This window comes from Rattus rattus, chromosome 15 (genome assembly GCF_011064425.1).
Source record: "Rattus rattus isolate New Zealand chromosome 15, Rrattus_CSIRO_v1, whole genome shotgun sequence".
Classification (NCBI taxonomy): Eukaryota; Metazoa; Chordata; class Mammalia; order Rodentia; family Muridae; genus Rattus; species Rattus rattus.
The window spans coordinates 22,940,900-22,966,635 of record NC_046168.1 but is presented as its reverse complement, the minus strand read 5'-3'; the positions used below and the strand labels follow the sequence as shown (position 1 = coordinate 22,966,635).

The window sequence follows — 25,736 nt, the reverse complement described above, 5'->3', positions numbered from 1 at the left end:
TCCCTACAAGTCTCAGTGCTTTACACAAGCCTCTGACAGTCCTCTTCGAAGGAGCCAGGTGTCTATGAGGCTCTCCCAGTTACTTACAGAGCAAAGGGGAAGGCGGAATCTGAGCCAAGGCCAGTCACCTGTCAGTCTTACGGCCACGCCCACAAGCCCCAGGACTGCTGCTGTGCATGAGAATCTATACCACTGTGGACAAAGACTCCAGCCTCCTGAACGTGTGTGTGCACTCGTGAAGCAATGCCTCCTGGCTTGAAGCTGGACCTGATACATCTGGGGCCTGCTGGGTCCTCAATGACCAAAGATGGGCTAAGGCAAGGTAGATTATAACATATCTCTAGGCAGGATTGAGGACTTTGTTTTCTTTTTCTCTTAAATGCAAGCCTCTGATGTACAAGCATTGGATTTGTGTGAATTACTCAAGCTTAAATCCTTCTTACAGTTAACTTCTAATCTGCAGGCAGAGGGCTCCTTCCCTATAAATCAACAGTTTGAAATGACTTCATCACTCACACAGAGAGTGGGGATTGGGGATCGGGGGCTCTATCAGTTTTGAGTAGAAAAAGCCTGATTCCTGATTCTTTGCTTGGCTGTGTTGCCCCCCGGGGTTTTAAATATGCACTGTCCAGACCTCTAGTGACAGCGTGAAAGACTTCCAGGAATATCCTCTCACGAGAAGGATGTTCTCTCCCCAACCCTTCAGCTGCCCAGCCTGGCCCTGCGGCTGAAGATGACTCACCCTGCCACCGTTCATCTACTGTCCTCTTTGAAGCTAGCACCAGCACTCCTTCAAATGCCGTACACGGACTGCTCGAATGTCCATGACTTCAAAATGTTTTCTTACTCAGCTGTTTTTTAAATGACCAAACTAGAGCTTTCTAAGCATAAAACGGTGGTTTTCAGTTATAAATTCCAACACTAAGTCAGTGCCTTCAGCATGGATAAATGGGTGGTGGGTGGGTGGATGATGGATGTGTGTATGGATGGATGGATGTGTGTGTGGATGTATGTGTGCGTGGATTGATGTGTGCATGGATGGATGTGTACATGGATGGATGTGTGTGTGCATGGATGGATGTGTGCATGGATGGATATGTGTATGCATGGATGTGTGTGTGCATGGATATGTATGTGTGCATGGATGTGTGTGTGTGCATGGATGGATGTATGTATGCATGTATGTATGTATGTATGTATGTGTGTGTGTGTGTGTGTGTGTGTATGAATAGATTGTGTGGATGGATATCCATGTGCATGGTGGCAGTAAAGCTGTTACACTCCCCTTCCTTTCTTACCTGTACTTGTATTCTGATTCCCCCAGGTGCTACAACACATCTTTGAAAGCACTTGTACCAAAAATATTCAATGTGTAAATGACCCAATCTAACACATCCCGTAACTTCCCAGGCCCTTGTCCCTTAAACAGTACACACTTCTTAGCACTCACCCTGCCCCCAACACACACTCACTTGTGGTTTTCCTTGATTTGTTCTGCACAACAAACAAACAAACAAACAATAAACAACTGAGTTTCCAGTCAATTTCATTGGTTCTGTTCCTAACTCTGCCTTGAAATCCACCCTGGGAACGCTGGGGATCCCTAGGGGACTCTTATCTTTCATTAAATGCTTCCAATTGTCTCGCCTTCCCCAACAACGAAGTCTGACCGGTCCCTTAGAAGACATAACCTGCCACCACTGTTTACCTCTTCTTCCCCTGCTTCTGAGACACTCACTTGTCCTTTCCTTTTCACTTTGACACAGGGTACAACGTGTGCACTACACACAATGCTTCTTTCTTGTCCCCAAAAGCCACTATGCAAATGAAATCAAGAAAATAAATCATCTGCTTCTGCCTTTTCAAATGTGTTTCCTGGAGACAGTCACATGCCAAGAAACTCCCATGCACTGTGTCTCAATGATCTGCATAAATTAGCACCACTCCTAGCTCCTCATCTCACAGAAACCCTTCTCTTGCCTCCAAAGTGTGCAAAACACAAGGTCACACTCCCAAATCCGTAACCCTAAAGCCAAGCACAAAGAAGGTGTCTGCACACTTCTACCTGCCTTCTCCAAACTGTCTGCTTCCTTGTGCCACACTTTCAACACCTTCCGGTTTCTGCCAATAGCCACACCAGCTACTCTACAATGCTCCGTTCTCTGACAGGTGCCTCCTGCCCTGCACACCCTGGGAAATGGCCTTTCAGCACAGCCTTCCGATGGACCATCAATACAGTTCCTCTCTTATCACCCGACCCCTTCTCTTCCTGGAAGTTCCTTCCTCGGCATCTTGATGGTCATGTCGTCTTGGTTCTGTTTCAGTATGACCTCTCTATCCAGCCTCATAAAAAAAGGTTTGACAGCTTAGGGGGTGCTCTTCTTTAAAATATGAGTTTTGGGTTTTCAATATCTCTGTGTCAATGGAGGCCCACAAGGCATGGCCATGGTGACCAACTCTCCCGTGTATATTTTTGGTTGCTGAGCCTGACTTCCCAAAGGAAGGATGTAGAATTCAACCCTCAGCATCTCAAGCAGGAAAGGACAGTCACATGACCACAAAAGACAGAAAAACAATAAATAGTATGAAGACAGGGCATTCTGCTATGTGGTTTGCAGTAAACGTGGTGGCTTGGGGACACGAAGCAATGGCAATTCCGTCTTCAGACCTGAGTGTGACTGAAGGGATTGTGAGCTCTGCCAAGAGGCGACCAAGAGGTTCTTCACAGCACGGGCTGGGCCTCGTTTGTGCTACTCAATCTCTCAACCTAACTGTCTACCCAAGTTCCCCAGAGTCTCTCTAGTATTGTTCCATAGTCTCTGTCTTCTTAAACCATACACAGTGTGCTTTGCAACAAAGGATGCAAACCTTTGCTTAGGGGTCTAAGTGGTTTGCGCTGTTGGGGGCCTGGGTCTGAATAAATACCCAGCTGAGTCCAGTACCTGTGATCCCAAACCACATTCAGGAAAACATAGTCAATAGCCTTCATCCCAGCACAGTACCCACACCCTCACCCACACCTGTTTCTACTCCCTTTCTGAGCCTGGCAAGATGGACTCAAACCTGACCTTGACGCAAAGGCTGTGCCTGAATTCTCTAGCTAACACAAGCACTGAAGGAAAGCACAGAGCAATCCTACCATGACGTGACAAACCCTCATCACTGCCTCCAACAGACCCAGCCAGGACTCACCCTGTGAGTGCTCTGGCAGGCGCCCCTGTCTGGTGAGTCACCCTTCCTGTGTGATTAGCTGGTTCTACTGTCCATTCTTCCTCCCTTTCAAGGCACTCGGTCCTACTCTGCTAGTTTTCTTTGTGTCTCCCCTGCCTGACCCCATCTTCTCTCTCCCTCTCCCCCCTTCCCTGCCTCCTCTTCCTCTTCCTCCTACTCCACCCCTCTGTCTCACACACACACAGACATCTTGGTTGTATCACACACCATAGAAGCAAGGCCTTAACTTTCAGGACTCATCTCCACAGGGACAGTCTATGGTGGCCTGGGGGACCAGGCTTCCTACCCACACAGCTAACTCAGACCCCTGAGGAGATCCCTGTGTCCCTTCCCTTTCTCTACAGACTCCCAGTCACTGCACACATCTTCCACGGCAGTCAGTCCACAGTCCCTCATCCCGCCTGGGACCCCGTGCTGACTTCCGTGTCCTTCTCCGTGTCCCCTCTCTTAGTCAGCTCTCCCCATCACTGCAGGGCCTCTCCGCAGCCCATCCTCAGCCTTCTTCCTGTCTCAGTTCCTCCTATTTCCAACTCCATTCCTCCTACAAAATGCAGACCCCAAGTTAATTTTCTGAACTTCCAATAAAACATGTGCAACTGAACTCATGGGTTTCCCCACTCTCCACGTGGGATGTTTCTGTGAGCTGTTTGCGTCAGTAAAGGGTCACCAAGTCAGACATCCTTCAGACAGATGTGACATCTGGTCAAGGGAGGTCCATTCCTCACCAGTGACCCTGAATCCAGACTCTCCCAAATATCTTTGAAATTCCCAAGTGAACAACCTTTGTGAAGAACACACCTAGTCCATCATTCATCTGCCCAGCTCATTCCCGCACAGCAGTGCTCCCAACTCCCCCACCCCCATTCTATCACCTTTGAAACCTGCAGACTCATGATCAACCCCTTTCCATGTGAGGACCAGGTCTGGTACCCTCCAAAGCCACGTCACGGATGCCCGAAGGTTCCCCAGCACAGACACTTCTACTCTAGGTCACCTTCAGTGTAACCCACACAGCCCTCTGGCTGGAGCTGCCCTCCCGACTCCAGAGCATATAAGCTGCCTGTCAGCCCCACGGTGCTTTCTCTCGTAGCCTTGGGCTGGATTGTCTTGAAGACCTAGCTTCAAAGTTCCCTCAGTGTCTATCCCCTCTGCCCCAAGCCTCACTCTGAGAGCAGAATACTGCATTTCTCTGATGCCGCCTGCTGCTGGCCAGTCCTACAAGATGGCACTGAGAGCCCCGGTGTACACCCAGGCCTGCAGCCCAGCCCCTGACCGACTGCTCTCAATCACTCTCAAAGGCTGTCTGTCTCTACAGCTGACATCCATGTAACATGACAGTTTGCCACGTTTAGCATTATCTGAGCTCTTCTAAAGTCTATGTGCTTTTCCCTCTTTACTTATTTTCAATTCACTTATTAAATTCGTCGTAGAAAGTTCCTGCATTCATAAGGTTTGTAACTATGGGAACTATCAAGGCAAGGGCAGGATAAGGAAGTCACTTCGAGTGTATTCTATTTGGATGACAAGACAATCAGGGGGAAGTCTACCTTCGTTGTTATGTGCCATACACAACTGGCATTTCCCTTCTCTACCTCACCCAGAAAAATCAAAACCAGAACAAGCATGCAAAGCACTTGTGTTTATGCCCCAGGTGAGGACAGGTTGCTACTGGGCTTGGTAATCACAGAGATTCAACAAAACAGCATAGACTTGCCCTCTGCAGAGCTGATAAATATGAATAGCAATGAAGGAGTCACTCACCCTCCTCAAACAAGTAACAAGCAGTAAGATAGGTTCTAGGAACCAGAGAGATGGCTCAGTGGTCTGCATTCCCAGAAGTCCTGAGTTCAATTCCCAACAACCACATGGTGGCTCGCATCCATCTGCAATGGGATCCGGGGCCCTCTTCTAGCATTCAGGTGTATATGCAGAGAGAGCACTCATGGATAAAATAAGTAAATAAACTCTTTTTTTTTTTTTAAAAAGATCGACTCTATAGTATGATTGGCCACTATCAAATACCAAACACTACTGAAATCCAGACTCTACATTATGGAAACCTGGAGCTGGCCGTCCTACAATTACACTAGAGAAGAATCCAGAAAAACTTACACAGTACTAGTTCACTTCACATCTGTCAGGCACAGGTAGCTTAAATATCACCATCATTGAATGTCCTGCATCCAACCACAGCTTGGAAAGGTATTCTATTCAATTATTTTGAATGCTTTAAGAGTTTGCACTCAGACATCACATGATGCTGCTCTCTGCTGTCAGAGGGAAGATTGTTTTAAGTCCGCATGACTAGGTCTGAAGCTTCAGGAGGACATGCACTTCTCATCCCCTTGATCATTGGAAAGTCTGGTTCTATCAAAGAAGTAGGGGAAGGAAGGAAGGAATCGAATTAACAGCCATTGAGCTTCGCGATTCACACTGAGTTTCGTCTTCGTTCACAATGAAGGTGACACTGCCATCCTGGGTGTTACCGATGGGTTTAGAGGTGTCCTGGGCAGAGTCATATGATCAGTGAAGGGCTAGAGTGCTCTCCCCCCACCCCACCCCCGCACCCAGGAGCCTCACTGTGTTGGTCAGACTCAAAGTCCCTTTCTGAAATAATATCACCTGTACACAGTCACATTTTCATGAGGCTGCTGCCCAGTCTGAAGCGACCATGAAGAACCCTGCTGTGAAAAGGGGGCTGTCCCGCAGGGCTCTCCCGTTTTCTAAAACAATACAGGACTCTAAGTGTAGGTGGGGGAGGGCAGAAAAAAAGCAGCAGCAGCTCTAAGACCCCAGTGGAGTGGCAGCCATGAAGCCCACAGCAGCCAAGCACCGGGCAGAGAAGCCCTCTTACAAGGAACTGTAGAACTGTAGGAGAGGGACATAGCATAAGAGCCTGGCACGCAGATACTCCCGAACGGTTTAATTAGTACCCATAAAGCACTAGTGAAGAAAACAGTCACTAAACCAAGCACAAAGACTTCCTACAACTATAATTCCCTGAATATGCAAATTATGAAGGTGAAATTACTGTAATCAATACTCCAGTGGGACACTTCCCAGGGGCTTCAATATCACACGGACAAAAACACTTATTTTGGGAAAACAAAGCTGTCATGACAAATGACAAATGAGGCCATGGGAGTCACCTCGTGTCCTTTTCTGTTGCAGGACACACAGCTAGCACACGTCACTTCGGAGTCGCTTTTCCTCACGGGACACAGCGCTGGCACAATCAGAACACGTGCTCTTTCGTTTGTTTTGCTCACTTCAGGGCACACTTTAGATCAATAAAACTAGAACGTTCTGGGCTGTGCCCTAACAGGATAAAGGTTCCCCTGGCAGTTCTACTGTATAGCCTGGATCATGAAGTCCAGAACTCTATGTCAGGTTCTCAGGTGTGGCCCAAGGATCCCCAGCATTAGCAGGGCCTTGGAACGTTAAGAAGGAAATTCCCGGTGCCACTTCACCCCTACTGAAATAGAAACTCAGAGTTGGTAGGGGCCCTGTGAGCTGCAGAACCTTCTGGTGATTCTGATGCACCCTCCATGGAGAAAACCATACCCTAATGCCATGGGACAAGGTCAGTCTCCCTTCGTATGACACAGTTACAACATTATCAACAATTAACTAAAAGCAACCCACAACTATGGTAGGCGGAGAGCAGCTTCCTCAATACAGACATAAGCAGCAACAGAGCACAGGGTAAACTGCTCAGAGGACAGAGAATCCAAGGACATAAAATCAAGATACACACTGACACGTGGAAGGTATTCCTGAGGTAGTGGAATGTAAGTAGTGGGGTACAAGGGCAACACAACAGGAGCAGTTCCTGATGGCTGGAAAGAGAATTTTATCTTCACACGCAGGAAAAAGATGCATGCTCTCAAAAATACATTTCAATTACAGTACCTAGGTCACTACTATACTTTGGGTGCAAAACATAAGAACAGTATTTAAAAATTTGCAGGGTGTCAAGGAAAGGAAAGCTTTCTTTAAAAAAGCAAGTCTTAAAGAGATTGATAGATTCAAAAAGTCGTGATTTGATCTTTAGAAAAGGCTTTCTTAGAAGGATTCGAAAGCAAGCCCAGGACTGTGAGAAGACACTTTGAACACACCAACGGACAACTGTCATTCCAGCAATATCAACACCAGCCACAGGTAAACACGCACCCCACAGATACCCAGGGCGAAGCCCTGAGAACCGCAGAGAGCTACGGCCACTAGTAATGAGTCGAGTAAAAGCTTGTATAATGGGATACCATTTTTACAGTTTGATCGGTTTAAAAGAGGAGAGGTAGCTTACCGGTTAGGAATGCTTCCCGTTTGCAGCACCCACATCTGAGAATCTCCCAACCACCCCCACAACTCATCTTCTGACCCCCATCCCATGAACACTGCGCTGACATACATGAAGCCCTCCCTTCCATGAGACATAGTTAAATAATTCTTTAGAAAGACCACAAAGTCCATCAACATCAAAGTGATATAGACCAGCCCTGTTTTCTACAATAACTTGAGGAAACCTGGAAAGCTTGGGTTAGCCAACCCCAAGTTACCAATTCCCGGATGCTCACACACGGGAGCAGGAAGGGCTGGGGTACTACACTGCTCTCTACATAAGGAAGATAAGGGGATTTGTCTTCTTTTTTTCAGTTTCATGATTTTTAAAAAAGAGTAGAAACCACCTAGCTGCCCATCAGGCAAGACCTGGAAAATAAAACACGGCGTGTGCATGTAAAGACATTTCCACAGTACTTCAGAGAAACAACTCAGACCCACACGGAAGACCATGAGTAACTCTCAAAGACACCGTCTGACAAGCTCAAGTTGCAGGGTGGCGTGTCATTTATACAACCCTCTAATTGGGAGTGGGAGTTCTTTATTTCATTTTTTAATTGAAAATAGATTTTTCTTCACAGAATATATTCTGGTCATTGTTCCCCTCCCCTTCCAGACCCTCCCCGCTCACCCAAGTCCACATCCTTTCCTTCTCTCATTAAACAAATAGGAATCTCATTAAAGACCAAAAATCAAACAGATCAAGACAAAACAAACAAATAGGAAAAAAAGCTCACGCGCACGCACACACACACACACACACACACACACACACACACACACACACACACGTATGCATGTGTATTTGCCCATGGAAATTCCACTAAAAAACTCCACAAAATCAGAAACCACAATATATATATATATATATATATATATATATATATATGCATATATATATATATATATATTAAAAAAGAAAAAGGCCAGACAAATGTTTATAAAATAATAATGAAAAACCTCAAAAACTACTATTTAGTTCAGTTTTGTGTTGGCCACCTACTGCCGGACATGGGGCTTGCCCTTAAGAGTGGTTTGTGTACCCTTTGACACTCCACTGGAGAAAACTGATTTTTCCTTTGTAAGTGATTGCCAATGGGATAGAGTTTCTAGGGTCAGAATATTCCTAAAGCTTTTGAAACTGTGTTCTCTCCATTTACCTATGCAAAACCAACATGTACACACATCAAACAGACACCCGGTCATGTCCGAGGGAAGGATGAGGAACTAACATTTGGGAGAGGGCGAGGAAAGAGAGAGACTTTGTCTTAATTTACCATGTTCTAATAAATCCAGAGGGAGAAGACAGTATTCTTTTTAAGTCTGCTTTAAGAGAATTAAGTCAAAGTGTTCATTTTCAAATCTGAATGGGAGAAACACAGGTATTTCTCACTATCTTTTTTTTCTTTTGTATCTTTCTTCAGCTTTTCAATTATCCGTTTTCAAAAGCAGTGTCGACTACACTTCCAAAAATTAAAATTAAAAAAGGAAACCCATGCAGTATATTAGAATATTAGCACCCTCAATAATGACCCATCCGACATGCTCAAACCATGTCTTTTATAACGACAGCAGAACAGTTTCAGCCAAAAGGAATGCGGTCACACTTACGCATGTAAGGCAGCTTCTCTGGACAGGGGAGGTGCGGTGAATACGTGAAGTTCTGCGGAAGATACGTTGTTGTTTGAACAAGATAGTCACTTGTATTATTGCCTTCGGGATAATCTTGGAAAGAGAGAGAGAAGAAGAAATTTACAACCCAATATTGCCTCTCTTTGCCTCTAATGTGAAGTATGCCACGGTATGGCAGACTGCGGTATGCACAGCAGTAGCTACAAGCAACGACCTGGAAAGAATGTGAATAAAGCATACCACAGCTAGGCCAGACACTCTGCAGGACTTCCCTAGGGAGGAGCAGAAAGCGACAGGCCCTTCCCCTTACACACAAACACAACAGAGCCTTTTGTGGATAGAGGCCACTTGCTCCGTTACCTCCACAGTTGAGCCCAACCTAAAGGAACATGGACTCCCTCAACCTTCCGACTGCCACACCATCTGTGCACTGCTTCTTGAGTACAGAGCAGAGGAAAAATCCGAGATTTATCCTTCGAACTCACTTCTGGAACACAGCCTTTCAGACAGTCACATTCTTAATCTCAGGTTCCCCTGAGGAAACTGTCTGTAACTGTTAAATTAGGCCCATTTTCCTTAAAGTCATCAAGTTCCACCACGCCCAGAGCAATGGCCTAGAACACCAGCAAATGCTCACCTTAGAACCCCGCTCCAGCGTGCACTCCCTTTCAGAGTGCAACAGTCGGTTTCTCATTTTGCTACCTGCCACTGGCATTTTCGGACATTGATGAGAAGAAATCGCTTTGAGGGCCTGAGAGTTGGCCCCGTGGATAAAGTGTGCTTGCTGTACATACATGAGAACCTGAGTTCGGATCCCAAACAACCATGGAAACGTCTACAAATCCTGCACTGGGATAGGTACGGTTCCAGGGGGTTGGTGACCAGCCAGTCTACCTGAAACAACCAGGTTCAGTGAGAGAGCCTGTCTCAAAAAATGACTGTGGAAGTCACAGGAAGATACCCAGTGTTAAACCTGTACACAAATGCATAGCATGTTTCTCTCTCTCTCTCTCTCTCTCTCTCTCTCTCTCTCTCTCTCTCTCACACACACACACACACACACACACACACACACACACCACACACACACACACACACCCCACACACACACCCACACACACACACACCCCACACACACACACACACACACACACACACACACCCCACACCCACACACACACACACACACACACACACACACACACACACACACACACCCCCCACACACACACACACCACACACACACACACACACACACCCCACACACACACACACACACACCACACACACACACCACACACACACACACACACACATACACACACCACACACACATACACACCACACACATACATACCACACACACACACACACATACAGACACACATAGACATAACACACACACATCACACATACACACACACCCCACACACACATACACCTACACACAGAGGGAGAGAGAGAGAGAGAGAGAGAGAGAGAGAGAGAGAGAGAGAGAGAGAGAATAATCTCATGAAACTTCAATAGCTTTAGTTGTGAGTGACAGAATACAAACCCAAAAAGAGACAGTAACAGACAGGATTTTGACCATGGAATCCAGGATTGCAATTTAGTTTACTCTCTAGGGCATAGATGCAAAATGCAAATAAATCTGAGGGCCGGGTGTGCCCATTTCCTGCTGTGTGGAGGAAGCTGGCCTAGAGTAGTTACTAGAGATAAGAGACAGAAACAACTGCTCAACTGCTGTGCCTGCTACATCCAACCATGGGCACAGAAAATGTAGACAAACTCCTGCAGTCTAAACCCTCTGACCCACGGGAAAGCAGCACTGTGGTGGTTATATCACGTGTGAGACGAGCCACTGCAGGGTAAGCGCCACCCCAGACCAGAAGTTGTCACCATCACTGAAGTTAAGTTGGTGGGAACCAGACAGACATTTCTGAGCAGCTCCATTCCACTTCCTGTATGGTTAGCTGAGGAGCTTGTCAGTGAGGCATTGGCTGACCTTCCAGGAACACCTAACGTGATAAACAGATCGGAGAACACTATGGTATACCTCACCCGGATATGGGAAGCCACCCCTATGACAGCCAGTCCCCTGCTGCTCTCACGAGGAGCCCTGGAAAACAGCAGGCAGGGAACTGCTCCAAGCCAGAGGGGCAGGGGAGACAGGGGCAGACCAAAATCATAAAACCTCTTGCGGCCACACTCTATACTCTCACCTAATGTGTCTGAGAGATTTATACTATGCTCAACATAATCCAAGACAAGGAGGTCCAACGAGGCTCACTGCTTCAAGCTTTATAAAAAAGTATCTGGATGTATCAAATGCAGATATCTTTAAAACCATCTCTTCTTTCACAAGGAATTCTGCTCTGCCAGTGGGAGGAACTGGTGCTCTAAACATGAAGAGGCCGCACACGGCGAGGGATGGCTCAGTATTTAAGAGCACATGGAGCTCTTGCAGAGGACCCCCAGTTCGGTTTCTAGCACCCGCACGGGGGAACGCAAACCGCCTGTAACTGCATTTCCTTTTCTCTTGCCTGCCACGGGCAACTCCCTCACATACACATGTGCCCACACAGAGACATACACATTGACTCATGATTCAAAAGTAAAAATAACTCTTTTTTAAAAAAGATTCTTGCTGGGCATGGTGGCGCATGCCTTTAAACCCAGCACTCTGGAGGCAGTTGGATCTCTGAGTTCGAGGCCAGCCTGGTATATAGAGCAATTTCATATAGAACAGGACCACACAGAGAAACCCCATCTCAAAATTTAAAAAATAAAAATTCTCCCTCTCCACTAAAAATACTTAAATTACTACCGCTGTGGGTGTCAGCAGATTTTTGTCAAATTCTTAGATTTATACATTAGAGCTGCTTATAATTATTTAATCAATAAATAGACTCTCCTGTTTATTTTTTTTTTAAGATTTATTTATTACAAGTATAACAAGTACACTGTAGCTGTCTTCAGACACACCAGAAGAGGGCATCAGATCCTATTACAGATGGTTGTGAGCTACCATGTGGTTGCTGGGATTTGAACTCGGGACCTTTGGAAGAGCAGTCAGTGCTCTTAACCACTGAGCCATAACTGAAGCTTCCTTTTTCATTTGACAGAAAAGGAATTCTTATTTCAAACACGGTTAAGAAAAACAAGCAAGCTGAGCTTGCTGGCACATGCCCTTAATCCCGGGGCTCACGGGGCAGAGGCAGGCACATCTCTGAGCTCCAGGCCAGCCTGGTCTACACAGTGAATTCAAGGACAGCCATAGCTATGAAGAGAGCCACTGCCTCAAGAAAAACCAAGTAACAACAACACTAAAAATAAAAGAAAACAAAAATTGAGAACCAGAAACGTAAGCGGGCAGCAAAAGAACCAAGCAATCAGTACCTCAGAGAAGAAGTGGGCAGAGAGCCCACAGCCATGGCTATCAACTATGTAAGAGAAGTGAAGGGTCTCTATAAAACCTGACAGCACAAAAACAGATTAGAAGGAGGAGGGTGCAAAGGAAGAGGGAGTGTCCCAAAGCCTCAGGAAAGGGGAGAATCAAATAAACAGTTAGTCCAAACACAGCAACTGGCATCAGAATGTCTGCCACTTTCTCAAAAGTAACAACAGAGGACAGAAAATACCACAGGGGCACCTGGAACCCTTCATAAGCACAGCTCACCGTCTGTCTAAACAGCCCGGGGGACATCCTGATGACAGACAGCAGAAATGCTTAGTGAAAGGGTGGGGGGTCAGGGGGGGAGATGGAGGGTGTGGTGGGGGGTGGACAAGCAGTGCCACTGAAACAGCTGGCCCCGGAACTCAGAAACCACTATTTATATCTGAACTCTGCGATTTGACTCTAAGTCCTATCTTTACTCTAGTGTGGCGGCTGTGAGAGCCAGGGAGCTCGAACGCATTTCTTCCACAGCAGGGTAGTGGCAGAGCAATCCGGGCAGGCAGCTCAGCGGCAAAGCTCATGCACAGCCTGCTGAAGCCCTGGGCTCAGCCAGGCAGGCAGGGAGGGCGGAAGAGACATCCACATAAATACAGAATAAATTGTGAAGTCCTAGGTTATTCTCTGAGTACTAGAACTGAGAGGGCCAGTCACAGAAACTTTTTTTTTTTAAATCATAACCCCCCTCTACCTTATAAAAAATAAACGATTACTCCAACTCCAAGTGAAAACTGAAGAAAACATTTCATATAGCTTGCTTTTTTGATATGAGCTCTCTCTCTCTCTCTCTCTCTCTCTCTCTCTCTCTCTCTCCCTCTCTCTCTCCCTCCTCCCCCCTTCCTCCCTCCCCCCACCTCTCTCATATGCACATCTCACTGCTTCCTTCTGCAAACACTGCCAGGAGAACGGCCTGTCCAGTTCTGTCAATGACGGTTCTTAACCTCGTCCACTTTTCTTAGACACTTTTCTATTGCACATGCTTACCCACAGCAGATGGAGTGGAAATCCAGGCCGTCCTGGGCCCGCTGCCTTGGTGTGCTCCCCAGACTTTTTTAAACGATGCCAAGACTAAAAACTACTTGTATTCTCGTATAGCTCTCAAGTCTGTTTTCGTCTGTTTTTAGGTTACTTGGTGGTTTGTGGTAAGATCTGATTCTAGCTCAGGGTGGCCTGCAATTCAATTCATTTTGTAGCCCAGGCTAGCCCGAGGTTGCATCGACACTCCTGCCCCAGTTTCTCTAATGCTGGGGTGATTTCTCTGTTCTAAAACTGTTTTTTGTGTGTGTGTGTGTGTGTGTGTGTGTGTGTGTGTGTGTGTGTGTGAGAGAGAGAGAGAGAGAGAGAGAGAGAGAGAGAGAGAGAGAGAGAGAGAGAGAGAGAATGACTGTACAGCACATGTGGGTACCTCTGCAGCCAGAAGAAATATTAGAGCTTCTGGAACTTGAGTTACCGGAAGTTGTGAAATATCCTACCTAAGTACTGAGAACTGACCTGGGGTCCTCTGCTCTCAGTAACCACTGAGACCCCTCTCCAGCCCCACCAAGTAACTCCTTAGTGTTATGTGTTAATTTAAATCACGGTATTTTCTTGTTCTGCATACTTGATTAATTTGTGTCACCAAACCTGGGCCTCTCCTCTTCTTCATTCTACGGTTCTACAGACTTGCATCTAACCCCCTTAAATTTCAAGGTCTCTGGTGACTTCTATAAAACAAATTTAACCATCACTCCCTAGAGGGAGTCTGAGGACAAAAAGAAGGCCAAGTGGGTAATCTAGGCTAGGCTGATTATATATTTCATAAAAGGACACAATCGTCTCTTGTACCAGCTTTAATAAAATCCAACAATAATTTTTTTAAGTGCCTGAAAGGCATGGGATGCCAGCTAATCACTTGAGCATCAGGTGTCGGAGCTAAATAAATGACCGTAAAGAGCACCGGTCACTAAGAGACTCGGAAATGCTTCCATGCTCTCAAGGATCACTTTTAACTGGAATCGAACCGTCCTTAACCTCCAGAATAAGGCACCTAAGGCATCCAAGGCACATTCTGCAAATAAACACCACATTCTGATAAAGGAGCCTGATTTAAGCTTGCGGAAAGGACACTGAAAACCCAGTCATTACCCCTGTGAAGGTGGCCAGTGGGCAGGATCCACAGTGCCACCACCACTTTCAAAGACAGACACCCTTGGCCTCACCGCAGCTTCTGTGAAGGCAGACATGATTTCATCTAATGAATGGATGGTAACAGAACCAGCCCCCAGGAAACCTGCCTGCCTACTCCTCCCACAACCACACCCAGAGAAACGGAAGGCTCCTGCAGAGATGGGCTAAGCAGATCCCAACACCACTCTCAAGTGGAAAACACAGAGAAAAGGAGGGGACCAAAGGACACCCCTCAACAGCTTCCTGTCTACAAGAGGAACCCTAGAAGGTGCTGTGGGAGCTCTTTAGAGCTCTAATCTGCTCCTCACTAACAGGCCCGATGGCCTCACTCTAAGCATCCGTTAAATAAGGATGTGCACCAGGTTCGTTCAAACAAACCTATCATCACTGCCCCTCACAGCCCTGGTCACCTCATCACTGCCCCGCACAGCCCTGGTCACCTCATCACTGCCCCTCACAGCCCTGGCCACCTCATCACTGCCCCGCACAGCCCTGGTCACCTCATCACTGCCCCTCACAGCCCTGGTCACCTCATCACTGCCCCTCACAGCCCTGGTCACCTCATCACTGCCCCGCACAGCCCTGGTCACCTCATCACTGCCCCGCACAGCCCTGCCCCTCACAGCCCTGGTCACCTCATCACTGACCCGCACAGCCCTGGTCACCTCATCACTGCCCCTCACAGCCCTGGTCACCTCATCACTGACCCCACAGCCCTGGTCACCTCATCACTGCCCCACACAGCCCTGGTCACCTCATCACTGCCCCTCACAGCCCTGGTCACCTGATCACTGCCCTCACAGCCCTGGTCACCCCATCACTGCCCCACACAACCCTGGTCACCTCATCACTGCCCCACACAACCCGGGTCACCTTATCACTGCCCCTCACAGCCCTGGTCACCTCATCACTGCCCCTCACAGCCCTGGTCACCTGATCACTGCCCCTCACAGCCCTGGTCACCTCATCACTGCCCCTCACAGCCCTGGTCACCTCATCACTGCCCCTCACAGCCCTGGTCACCTCATCACTGCCCCTCACAGCCCTGGTCACCTCATCACTGCCCCGCACAGCCCTGGTCACCTCATCACTGCCCCGCACAGCCCTGGTCACCTCATCACTGCCCCGCACAGCCCTGGTCACCTCATCACTGCCCCTCACAGCCCTGGTCACCTCATCACTGCCCCACACAGCCCTGGTCACCTGATCACTGCCCCACACAGCCCTGGTCACTTGATCACTGCCCCTCACAGCCCTGGTCACTTGATCACTGCCCTCACCCCCCTGGTCACCTGATCACTGCCCACACAGCCCTGGTCACCTCATCACTGCCCCAAACAGCCGTGGTCACCTCATCACTGCCCCTCACAGCCCTGGTCACCTCATCACTGACCCGCACAGCCCTGGTCACTTGATCACTGCCCCTCACAGCCCTGGCCACTTGACTGCCCCCAACAGCCCTGGTCCCCTCATCACTGCCCACACAGCCCTGGTCACCTCATCACTGCCCCTCACAGCCCTGGTCACCTCCACCTCATCATTGCCCCTCTCATCCCTGGTCACCTCATCACTGCCCCTCACAACCCTGGTCACCTGATCACTGCCCCACACAGCCCTGGTCACCTGATCACTGCCCCTCACAGCCCTGGTCACCTGATCACTGCCCCTCACAGCCCTGGTCACCTCCACCTCATCACTGCCCCTCACAGTCCTGGTCACCTGATCACTGCCCTTCACAGTCCTGGTCACTTGATCACTGCTCCGCACAGCCCTGGTCACCTCATCACTGCCCCTCACAGCCCTGGTCACCTGATCACTGCCCTTCACAGTCCTGGTCACTTGATCACTGCCCCGCACAGCCCTGGTCACCTCATCACTGCCCCTCACACCCCTGGTCACCTCATCACTGCCCCCCACACCCCTGGTCACTTGATCACTGCCTCACCCTCACAGCCCTGGTCAGCCCTTGATCACTGCCCCTCACAGCCCTGGTCACCCCATCACTGCCCCACATAGCCCTGGTCACCCTCATCACTGCCCCACACAGCCCTGGTCACCTCCACCTCATCATTGCCCCTCTCATCCCTGGTCACCTCATCACTGCCCCTCACAGCCCTGGTCACTTGATCACTGCCCCTCACAGCCCTGGTCACCTGATCACTGCCCACACAGCCCTGGTCACCTCATCACTGCCCCACACAGCCCTGGTCACCTCATCACTGCCCCTCACAGCCCTGGTCACCTCCACCTCATCATTGCCCCTCACAGCCCTGGTCACCTGATCACTGCCCACACAGCCCTGGTCACCTGATCACTGCCCCGCACAGTCCTGGTCACCTCATCACTGCCCCACACAGCCCTGGTCACCTCATCACTGCCCCGCACAGCCCTGGTCACCTCATCTCTGCCCCTCACAGCCCTGGTCACCTGATCACTGCCCACACAGCCCTGGTCACCTGATCACTGCCCCTCACAGTCCTGGTCACCTGATCACTTCCCACACAGCCCTGGTCACCTCATCACTGCCCCACACAGCCCTGGTCACCTGATCACTGCCCACACAGCCCTGGTCACCTCATCACTGCCCCACACAGCCCCGGTTGCCCCGGTGTTATTACACCCACTGTCAATAACAACACCTCCTTTCCTCAACTCCACAGGCCACTCAAAAAGGCATCATTTGATTCTGAGAACTTAGAATTTCTACACAAAAGTATTCTGTTTGCAGTTGATGGTGACGACTATCAGACAGCTCTGAGAACCTTCTGAGACCAAATACACTCATAAAACACCACAGTCAATGTGCCTTCTTGTGGTAAGTTATAAATACATTGATCAGCTCTCTTATAGGGCTCACAGCTTTATACATTTTACTGCCCTCTTTCTTTTCTTTTAAATTTTGGTCGATTATATATAAGTGTTTGCAGAAATAATTATGTGCTTTTCAACTATCATGTCTCTGTCTCTCCCAGAAGCCTGGAAGGCTCCTCCTTGAACGAGGATTTTTTTCCTATCACTGCATCTCCCATATCTACTCAAGCACGGCCTACACTAATTGCTCAATAAACACTGCCTAAACGAGACTGTCAGAGCCTCAGAGCTGCCACCCCACTCTACTTCTGCCTCCCTGGATGACGGACCCCCAGCTTCACTCAGAACCCGGGTGTGCATATCTCAAATGTTCACTCCCAGCACCGTGCAGCCATGTAATCAGGTCTGGCCACTGAGGTGGTGAAAGAACACACTGCCACTTTTGCGAAGCCTCCTTAAAAGAAGATGTCTTTAGTCCCCTGACCCCCACCCCCACCGAACCAAGTACGTGCCGAAAGGCGGCCGAGTGGAGCGCTAGCAACTGCTTGAGGCTGTAGTTAACCAAGAGGTAACGTGGTGGGACAGATGGGGAAGGAGGAAAGCCACCTGCTGACGTCCGTGCTCAGGACACAACAGCCGCGGGCTACCCGCTTACAAGACTTCCCCTGGAAAGGACCCCCTCGCGTGTGCACTCTAGAACACATTTCCCATCAGCAAGGGAGTCCTCCGGAAGGTTCTAAGAGGCTCACCAAGTAAGTAACTCTTTGTCAAAGTACCCACCAGTTGCTTCATCGTTATTAAGACCGTGGCTCATAGCGGGGAAGAACTCCCTTGTGTTTTTGCAGGGTGCTGTGAGGGAACATCTGCTTGCTAAAGTTACCACTGCTCCAGCCAAGCCCAGCACCCACACATAAAATTTATTCTTATCCCAGGGTGGGGGTGAGGCACAGGAAACTCTTAGTACTCACACAGACAGATACAGTAACCTAAACATAGTCTACACCCCAGCACAATAGACCAACAAGTATCCCCACCAGGGCCTGCGCTGTACTGCCATAGGGCCAGCTCCCCAGTCTTTCTAAGGGAGACTAAGGTTTGAAGATTAAAGGAAAGAACCTATGCCTAGATTTGGGGAAATCATAAATAAATCAGATAAACGAGTAGCATGAATTCTCTACACATCTCATCCTAAAACCTCCACCCACCTACCACAGACTGAAATACCACCACGGGTGGGGACAGAGGCTTTCTAATGGGGAAGAAGGTAGCAGAACTGATAAGAACTTAGTTTGCAGTGGCACAAAGAGTTTTGATATTTTTAGCTATTTAAAAGCAAAGATCCAAAGATCTAATGATGATAAGATCTTGATCTTATCAATGATGATATGACATCCCATAATACTCTGGGAGACACTTTTTTCCATGAAGTACTTCCTAGTAGAAAATCCCTCGTTGAATCAGCTTGATATTAGCCTGTGTGAATCTAATGGGAGAGCCCATTCTCAGTTAACATGGTAAACAGGAAAGAACAGTCAGTCAGTAATGTCCAGTATCATAAAAATGTATCCTTTGTTTCTTTAAGAGGTCATAAAATTACTAAGAAGTACATCCAAAGCTAAATGACAGGCCTATTAATCTAGTAGAACACTTAGCCTAGTAGAACACTTAGGAGGGGATCTAAACCTTGATACAATGATCAGCAATGAATACATTGACCTAGTGCTATACTAAGCAATGGACCAACCTGGCCATACACTGCTCAGAGGACGCCTATCTAGTAACAGGCACCCTTAGAAGACACCCCCTCAGCAGTACACTTAGTAGGGGATGCTAATTATCTCTCAGTGCACTTAGTAGGCGGCAGATCCCTCTTTAACAGAGTTATGTGCAGGTAAAGGAGCTAGAATTTAAAAGGTTTGTTTACTGATCTGGAACTCAGTCTTACCTGTCCCATTGAGCGTAGTGTTTTTATTGGTATACAGCCTGATCATGTGTCCAATTGTTTTCACATTCTCTCTCAGCATGATGCCTCTAGCTTGTACCATAAAGAGGTATGTGTTGGCTAGAAGGGAAAGGCAAAAGGGAAAAAGGTCACAATACGATAAGACTTTCTTCGATATATTCAGACTCACTGAAGTATCCAGAAAGTGGACACTCAATTTTTTACCATGCCAAAGGAGAAAACAAAATACAAGATGCCTCTTTCCTACTTTAAAACTTAAGAACGAATGGACTTTCAGAGATTAAAGTGGGGCCAGCAAGACGGCTCAGTGGGTAAAGTGATTGCCTCCAAGCCCGATGACCTGAGTTTGATTCCCGGTACCCATATAATTGAAGAAAACCGAGTCCCAAAAGTTGTCCTCTGACCTCCACATGTGCACTGTAGCATTTGAGTGCACACATACACATGTGCACACACACACACACACACACACACACAAAATAAATATCAAGTTTTTAAATAAAAATGAAAAAAGTTGGGTTGGGGATTTAGCTCAGTGGTAGAACACTTGCCTAGCAAGCGCAAGGCCCTGGGTTCGGTCCCCAACTCCAAAAAAAGAAAAAAAAAATGAAAAAAGTTATGTGGCAATGATTAAAAATTTCAATAAATGGACAAGGAGGGGTAGAAACCCCAGGTTGGAATTTTCTACAACAGGTAATATCCATCTAGTTAACAGAATAAGACTACATACACAAATTGTAATAAAATTCCTTAACTTCTACAAAACATATAAACTAGTCATTGCAAAAAAAAAAGTTATTTATTATAAGGACACAGTCCTGTAGCTTAAAATTCACTTTTAAAAATTCCATATTAATTCCCTAAAATGAAATATTCCACAAAGGTAAGAATCTGTTACCTGACAGTTAATACACTACAGATCACCATAACACTGGGATAGGATCTACAGATCACCATAACATGAGGATGGGATCTACAGATCACCATAACACTGGGATAGGATCTACAGATCACCATAACATGAGGATGGGATCTACAGATCACCAACATCAGGGGGGATCCACAGATCACCATAACATGAGGATGGGATCTACAGATCACCAACATCAGGGGGGATCCACAGATCACCATAACATGAGGATGGGATCTACAGATCACCATAACACTGGGATGGGATCTACAGATCACCATAACATGAGGATGGGATCTACAGATCACCATAACATGAGGATGGGATCTACAGATCACCAACATCAGGGGGGATCCACAGATCACCATAACATGAGGATGGGATCTACAGATCACCATAACACTGGGATGGGATCTACAGATCACCATAACACTGGGATGGGATCTACAGATCACCATAACATGAGGATGGGATCTACAGATCACCATAACATGAGGATGGGATCTACAGATCACCAACATCAGGGGGGATCCACAGATCACCATAACATGAGGATGGGATCTACAGATCACCATAACACTGGGATGGGATCTACAGATCACCATAACATGAGGATGGGATCTACAGATCACCAACATCAGGGGGGGGATCCACAGATCATCATAACATTGGGATGAGATCTACAGACCACCATAACACTGGGATGGGATCTACAGACCACTATAACACTGAGGTGGGATCTACAGATCATCATAACACTGGGATGGGATCTACAAATCACCATAACACTGGGATGGGGTCTACAGATCTCCATAACACCAAGATGGGGGTCACTGTTCTGGAGCTCCACAAAGCCTTAAAGTGTCTGAAAGGAGCAGTAACTTAGAACTGATAGTTCTTAAGTCATTTCTATGAGTTAAAGTACTATTATTCTTTTCACATATAAAGTATGAAAAAAATCACCCATCAGTGTACAGTTTAAGGTTTCTTTAATTCTTTGTGGTGTTCAAAAGCAGGCCCCTAATTTCTATCTGTTGAGGAAATCAGTAAACGGACAGACTTCAGAACACCTTGACTCAGGTGTGATACTCCTTTAAGCAGGCAGGGAACTAATTCAGGAGATCCTCTTGGAAGCCCTACCCAGGATAGCCTACAGTACCCTAATTCCGTCTTTTTAAGGAGGTAACATCACACTAGATGCCTGCTAAAGCCCCTCCCATGCTAACGAGTTTCATCACAAGGCCAAACCTCAGGACTCCATTCAGACAAGAAGTTCACTCCCATAGCAGTCAAACACCAAAGATGTCCACTCGATGAAAGTGGTGTTCAGAGTGGTGACACTCCCAGAGAACGAACGCCCAAGCTGGGACATGTCATTGAGAGAGAACTGTCTTGCCACACAGGAAGCCCCCGGTTCAATCCAGCACTGCATACCTTTTCCCTTTCACTTTCAATGCACAAGAAGGAGATAAACAGGAATCTGGTTTCACAGTTACCTCAGTCATACATCTGAATGTCGGTCTAGGCTAGGAGATGGCTCAGAGGGTAAATACACCCACACAATAGGGGAAACTAACTCCTTCAAGCTGTCCTGTGGCCTCCACATGAACACTGGCATGTGCACGCATACACACAGTAAAATAAATGTAAAGGGCATTTACATTTACATAAGAACGCAGTCTTATAACTGGACTTAACTTGTTTAGACTTGCATGAATTACGTACAGTTAGAAAGACCACATGATTACATCCCACTTTTGCACCTGTTTGGATGCTAAGATGCTAAGAGTGGAGGGGCATTATCCTGGATCTTAGAGACATTATCTTTAAAACCCACACACTTCCAGTTACAGGTAACAAAACTGTCTAAAAAAATGTTCTATGACGTAATGAATTTTTTAACCAAAGGAAATGCATTTTATATCTACTCCAGGGATGAAGAAACAGGCATAAGGTAGAGCCAGGGACCATGCCCAGCAGTAAGAGGAAATCTATTAGTTTATTTAAATCATTTATAGCTATCAACAAGTCACACTAACCAACCGTCAGGACAAAGTCCCCAACATCAGACAGCCACACTGACAGCCACACTGACCCAAATTCAGCTAAATCCTGGCTAACTATCACTAAGATGAAGTGTAATCTCTCTCTGGTAAGACTTAAAAGAGAAAAATCCTTGTCTAAAATTCTCATTCCAATTTATTAATTATCTTATTAATGTTATTTGCATGTCTCATTAATAATTATTAATTAGCTCATGGTCCCTGCATGTGTCAGATGTCGGATGTTGGATGTTTTCTCCTAAATTATCTTTTTATTTTATTGTTTTAAGACTTTTATTTCTTATTTTTTTTATTTTATTGTTTTAAGACTTTTATTTCAGTGCTCACAGAGGCCAGGGATGGTGTCAGATCCCCTGGACTTGGAGTTACTGGTCATTGTGAGCATTTGACATGGATGATGGAAAACGAACCCTAGGCTCTACAAGAACAACCAACACTCTTAACCACTGAGCCATCTTCCCAACATTCAGGCCATCACAGTACTTCCTCTGTAGCCTTTGTAGCATCTAACCTAGATGACTTCTGTTTAGTCTGTAGATTCTTCTGAAGTTAATTAATTTGGGGACTTCCCACGTGTCATCTGCATCATGGGCCTGTCACCTGCTTACATCCATTCTGGATCCTTTTTCTGGCGATTTACCAGTCTGTTCTAGCCTGTTCTATTATCTACCCGTCTCCTCGTCTCCTCGTCTTTCCTCTTAGCTGCAGTCCTACCGTTATACCTGTTGCTGGGTGCTTTAGTGTCAGGTGAACAGTTGCTTCCAAAGGGACCTCGTGGGCAGGCAACCTCAGTGGTCAGGAACTGGGTATCAGTGCTGGAGATCTCTCTGTACAGTGGCACTTCTGTGTCCCCGCACATGGGCAGCCCTCACCGTAACACTCAACACTTGTAGTGAGCAGAGTTGGATATGGGAAGGGTGGTCAACATGAGGTTTTCTTTGTTGTTGTTTTTGGAGAAGGAGACAGGTTCAGGAGGCTTCCGTCCAAAGCCCTGGTAGAGTGCCTAGCTGCATTTGTAAACTATTGCCTTTTGCAGTTTTTCTTTCCTTTCCCCAAGATGTGTTTCTTCCTTCTGAAAGGATAACTGGCAAACAGACTGGGTCTATGTCTCACTGTGTAGAGGAAAGTAGAAAATGAGCTAATTAAAGAACGCACAGCATGGTTGTAATTAAGCAGCGGCGTTCGTTAGTATATTTCCGAGTTGTCTCAAGGCACAGGGCAAAGCTGAGAAAGATTTCCTTACTTATTTCCTGAATTATAGCTTCTCACAAGTTGGAATAAGAATTTTAATTCGTACCAGAGAGAGATTGCACTTCATCTAAGTGATAGTTAGCCAGGATTTAGCTGAATTCGGGTCAGCGTGGCCGCCAGTGTGGCTGCCTGATGTTGGGGACTTTGTCCTGACGGTTGGTTAGTGTGACTTGTTGATACACCACTGAGTCCCTGTTGGCTGCCCTGTGTTTAAGTACATCTTTATCCCCAAGTGGGTTCCCGTCTTCAGGGACCAGCCCTCCAAGGCCCATTTACCTGAGGAATGTACTGTCTTAGCTGTAAATGATTTAAAATAAACTAATAGATTTCTTCTTGCTGCTGAGCATGGCCCCTGACACGTGTTCCAGGCACCATCCCTTGACGATGTCATCTCGATCAACCCTCTCAAGCAACTCCGTGGGAACTAATAATTATTCCAATTCATAGATAGAGAAATTGAGGCAGGTCACTGGGATAACCTTATGGCAAGCGACGGAGCAGTCATCGCCACGCCTCCTGACAATGCTAGGAGGCGGGCCTTTCCAACCTTTGAGAGGGCGGTGTCTTTTGGAAGAGAAAGTAAAATAGTCTGTGGTTCAGTAGATGGCACCTTTCACTAAAGGAAAGTGGGCAGCCAACAAGGTGAAGGGAAGATTCCTTAGAAGCGGGATGTCTGAGTGTGCCTGGGGAGGAAGGGAGTGCAAAAGATTCACAGGAGAGTTTAGTAGTGTCTTAGGGTTTTCATTGCTGAGAGGAGACCCCATGACCAAGGCAACTCTTATAAAGAGCAACATTTAATTGGGGCTGGCTGACAGGTTCAGAGGTTCCGTCCATTATCATCGTGGTGGGGGGCACGGCAGCGTCCAGGCAGACACAGTGCTTGAGAAGTTCTACATCCTGATCTGAAGGCACTTAGCAGACTGACTTTCGGGCAGCTAGGAGGATGGTCTCAAAGCCCACCTCCACAGTGACACAATTCCTCCAACTAGGCCACATCCACTCCAACAAAGACACACCTCCTAGTAGTGCCACTCCCTCCCGGAGCCACAAGGAAAGGAGATGAGCTGGACAGCTCCCAGTGCAGAAAGAGAAGTGAGCAGATGGGGTGGAAAATCAACTAAGCTGAGGAAGAAAGAGCCTTGGGTTCTTAGAGGGATGGGAAGGGCAAGCCAGAGGAGCTGACTGACACCCAGCATTCAGCAAAGCAGAGTCAAGAGTCTCAGAATGAAGAGCCCATTCTGGTTCATCTGGATTACCCAAGGGCAGTTGCTCTTATAAGAGAAAGGGAGAGGGGATGTGTTGTGGGTATACACAGAGAAGGCACAGGAACACAGAAGCAGAAGAAGCTCGTGTGGTACCAACCCAGGAAGCCAGCAGGCACCTGCAATCTCAGGAGGACGGATCCCGCCAAGGCCCTCCATTCCAGGCTTTAAGCCTCGGGAAGAGAGAATTCCTAGTATTTTAAGCCATGCTCGTTGGAAGGTGTGTAGACCTAGGAAACCAATGTAGTAGCTGACGGGGCGTCAACTTTGTTTACTATGAGATCAGTAAGAAAAACAGGAAGACAGAGAAACCCAGAGGTACCTTACAAGTAGATGGAAGACCGACATTCAAGGGTAGCTATGAAGGGCCTGAGAATCAGGACTTTAAAAGCAATGCAGCAGAGACACAGGGAGCCGAGTAAGGAAAAAAGGGATTCAAGACAAAACTTTCTGGGGGTGTCTTCAAGCCTGACAACCCGAGTTTGAACCTGAAAACTTACAGGGTAGAAAAGAATCAGTTCTAGAGAACTATTCTCTGACCTTACACACAATACACTCAGACACTTCCATTCATATTCTCTCTCTCTCTCTCTCTCTCTCTCACACACACACACACACACACACACACACACACACACACACACACACACA

The 25,736-nt window shown here is 47.2% G+C and overlaps 1 protein-coding gene across 1 annotated transcript in view; it reads right to left on the bottom strand.

The window, feature by feature from the left end:
- Positions 1-25,736, bottom strand: part of B4galt6 (beta-1,4-galactosyltransferase 6) — a 59,427-nt gene that overhangs the window by 21,287 nt on the left and 12,404 nt on the right. The window contains exons 2-3 of the mRNA XM_032886262.1: positions 19,582-19,698; positions 9,184-9,297 (exon numbers count right to left, since the gene is read on the bottom strand). Coding sequence (XP_032742153.1) covers positions 9,184-9,297; positions 19,582-19,698 — 231 coding nt within the window. The remainder of the gene's footprint in view (positions 1-9,183; positions 9,298-19,581; positions 19,699-25,736) is intronic.